The following is a 2,752-nucleotide window of genomic DNA, read 5'->3' as shown; positions in this document are numbered from 1 at the left end:
GCGCATTCAGTTGGCCGCACCGCAGCCGACTCGTCAATAAATGAGTACAAAACAGCGTTTCCTAGCACCTGTCGCTTAGTGATTGTTTGGAATTGGCGTAGTTCTTCTGTTAATATCACATGCACTTTTTTTTGTTTTTTTTGTTTAACTGGAAGCCAGTGTAAGGACCTGAGGACTGGTGTGATATGCTCAGATTTTCTGGTTCTAGTCAGAATTCTGGCAGCAGCGTTCTAGATGAGCTGCAATAATGGTCTTCTTGGGAAGACCGGTGAGGAGACCATTACAATAGTCCACCCTGCTGGTGATAAAGACATGAACAAGTTTCTCCAAGTCTTGACTGGAAACAAAACATCTAATTCTTGCAATGTTTTTTAGATGATATTATGCTGATTTAGTTAGGACACTTTAAAAAAAACATATGACCTGCTCTTTAAATGACTTTTGGAGTCTTGGGAGCATCAAGCAAATCACGTTTTGCAATATATGCCATTGTTTTTGTTTGTTTGTTATTTCAGTGTGTGTGTATGAATGGTAGAGAAAGCTTTGATGGAGTTAAAGATTATAGTATATTATAGTTATTAATTTTCAACAATTAAAAACAATCAATTTATAAAAAGTGAAAAATATAGTTATATAATACTGTATATCTATATTTATGGTTATAAGTGAATCAAGGAAATTATCTTATACGTTTAAAAAGATGAAATCTAAATAAAATATACATGTATTGTGAATTTAAAAACCATATTTAAAAAATGTGTGAAAATATATTTTTCTCTTAAATGTCATATTTTTATATTGGCTGTGAGGTAGGGGTGTGCGATATATATCGTCTGCGATAATATCGTACTTAAGGTACCAGCACAATAACACACTCAGCAAAATATCGTCTAATTATCGTTATCGATAAAATCCCATAAAATATCGAGATATAATTTTTTGTCAATATCGCACACCCCTACTGTGAGGATTCTCAGTTTAAATTTGTTTATTTTATAGCTGTTTTTTAGTTATTCATTTTTCAACAATTAAAAACCTAATAGGCCTAAATGTATTGTAAAACCTAAATTTTAAGTAAGTTCAGGAAATTCTCATATACTTTTACAAACAATGACACATTTAAAAAACTAAATATTTTTCTCCTAACTGTATGTGTCTCTCTGTATTTTCTCAGTTTAAATGAAAGTTTATTTTTTAACTCTAGAAATATACCTCCTTATTTGGTGTTGATTTGAGTTCATTAGCTGGTTGATTTGTGTCTTAACGGGTCTCCCTGTTTCTCTCTCTCAGCAGTAGTCAGTCATGCCGCTGGTGAAGAGGAGTATCGAGCCCAAGCATTTGTGTCGAGGAGCTCTGCCTGATGGAGTGCCCAGTGAGCTGGAGTGTGTCACCAACAGCACCCTGGCGGCCATCATCAAACAACTGGGCAGCCTGAGTGAGTGGCATCCTGCTTTTCTCTCTTTTTCTCTCCAATATAAAAAAAAAATCATTATTCATCCTTTTGGCAGTATTCAATTCATAGGGTGTTTTTATTTATTTATTTTTTTATATATTTAGTGTAGACACTGTAAAAATATAGTTAAAATAATTGGGCCATAATTAGTCAGAAAGAGCTTTATTGCCAAGTATTAGGGCTGCACAATTAATTGAAATTAAATCGCAAAGGCGATAAATCGCGATTAGGCAGAAGCAGCGATTGTCATGCGTATCTTTCAGTGAAGCACGGTTCTGTTATCAGCAGTAAATCTCCATCAGAAGGCCAGAGCGCGCTCTCGCGCTGAAACTTCAAATACGCCTTGCAGAAGAAACCCAGGAAATGCCTATAGCGGTTGCTGAATAAACAGAAGATTTAACTGCTTTCGTTAATTCAACATGACTAATAAACACACGACTATGACAATATATGGTTTATCTGAGTTCGTCTTATTATCATTTTTATTATAATAAAGTATGAAATAATGCAATGCTAATCGACATAGCCTTTATCACTGCTTAGAATACTATGAAATATGTTGCGTGCCTTATTCTGTGAAAGAAGCCACATCATCTCACAGAAGGATGTATTTCAAGCTCACGACTGACTTTATGAAGTGAGTTTGGAGTAAAAACATGTTATTAAATGTGGTATTTTCACATGCTTTCAGATGGAGCAGCATTTACTACACAGAGCCGTAGTTCACTGACAAGCTACGCAAACAGCTTTTATAATCGCAGAATGATTTCTTCGATTTCGTAATCTCACGATTAAATCGTCTGTGATTATGAATGCGATTTTCGTAGCTTGTCAGTGAACTACGGCTCTGTGTAGTAAACGCTGCTCCATCTGAAAGAGACTAGAGTGCAACATTTGAAAGAGAGAATGGGCTGAGTGTGTGGGGTCCAAAGTGATTTTCTTAGCCCTTTTCCTCACTCTGGAGTAGGGCTGGACAATAATTCAATATCAATATGTATCGCGATATAATTTTTTTCAATAACGGTGATATGATTTTTAAACACATTTCCGATATTTCTATATACATTACCAGTGTTTCCCATACATTAATTTATTTGTGGCGTTTGACTTCGTTGAATAAACATGAGCACTGCACGTTTCAAAATTAAAACGCGGCGCGGGTGTTTTATATGAATGTATCTCTGAAGGGAACCGACTGTCTTCAGAAAAGTTTCGATGACATTTTTATTTTATCTGATAAAGAAGCATTCATGAGCGGAGCTGCTTTGATTACAGCCATTACTGGAGAAACCGCTAGTT

The 2,752-nt window shown here is 35.4% G+C and overlaps 1 protein-coding gene across 2 annotated transcripts in view; it reads left to right on the top strand.

Annotated features, from left to right (window-relative positions):
• The window catches only part of LOC107668972 (wiskott-Aldrich syndrome protein family member 3-like), a 42,803-nt gene that overhangs the window by 22,293 nt on the left and 17,758 nt on the right, over positions 1-2,752 (top strand). Inside the window, exon 2 of one of the 2 annotated variants that reach the window (XM_016461063.1) lies at positions 1,294-1,435. In XM_016461063.1, the coding sequence (XP_016316549.1) occupies positions 1,303-1,435 (133 nt within the window). In that variant the 5' untranslated portion in view covers positions 1,294-1,302. Of the gene's footprint in view, positions 1-1,290; positions 1,436-2,752 lie in introns of both variants that reach the window. The other variant, XM_016461056.1, reaches the window with a different exon arrangement.

Source organism: Sinocyclocheilus anshuiensis, unplaced genomic scaffold (assembly GCF_001515605.1).
Source record: "Sinocyclocheilus anshuiensis isolate Anshui unplaced genomic scaffold, SAMN03320099.WGS_v1.1 scaffold337, whole genome shotgun sequence".
NCBI classification, from domain to species: domain Eukaryota; kingdom Metazoa; phylum Chordata; class Actinopteri; order Cypriniformes; family Cyprinidae; genus Sinocyclocheilus; species Sinocyclocheilus anshuiensis.
Note: the sequence above shows the minus strand (reverse complement) of the source record. Positions and strands in the feature narration are given on the sequence as shown.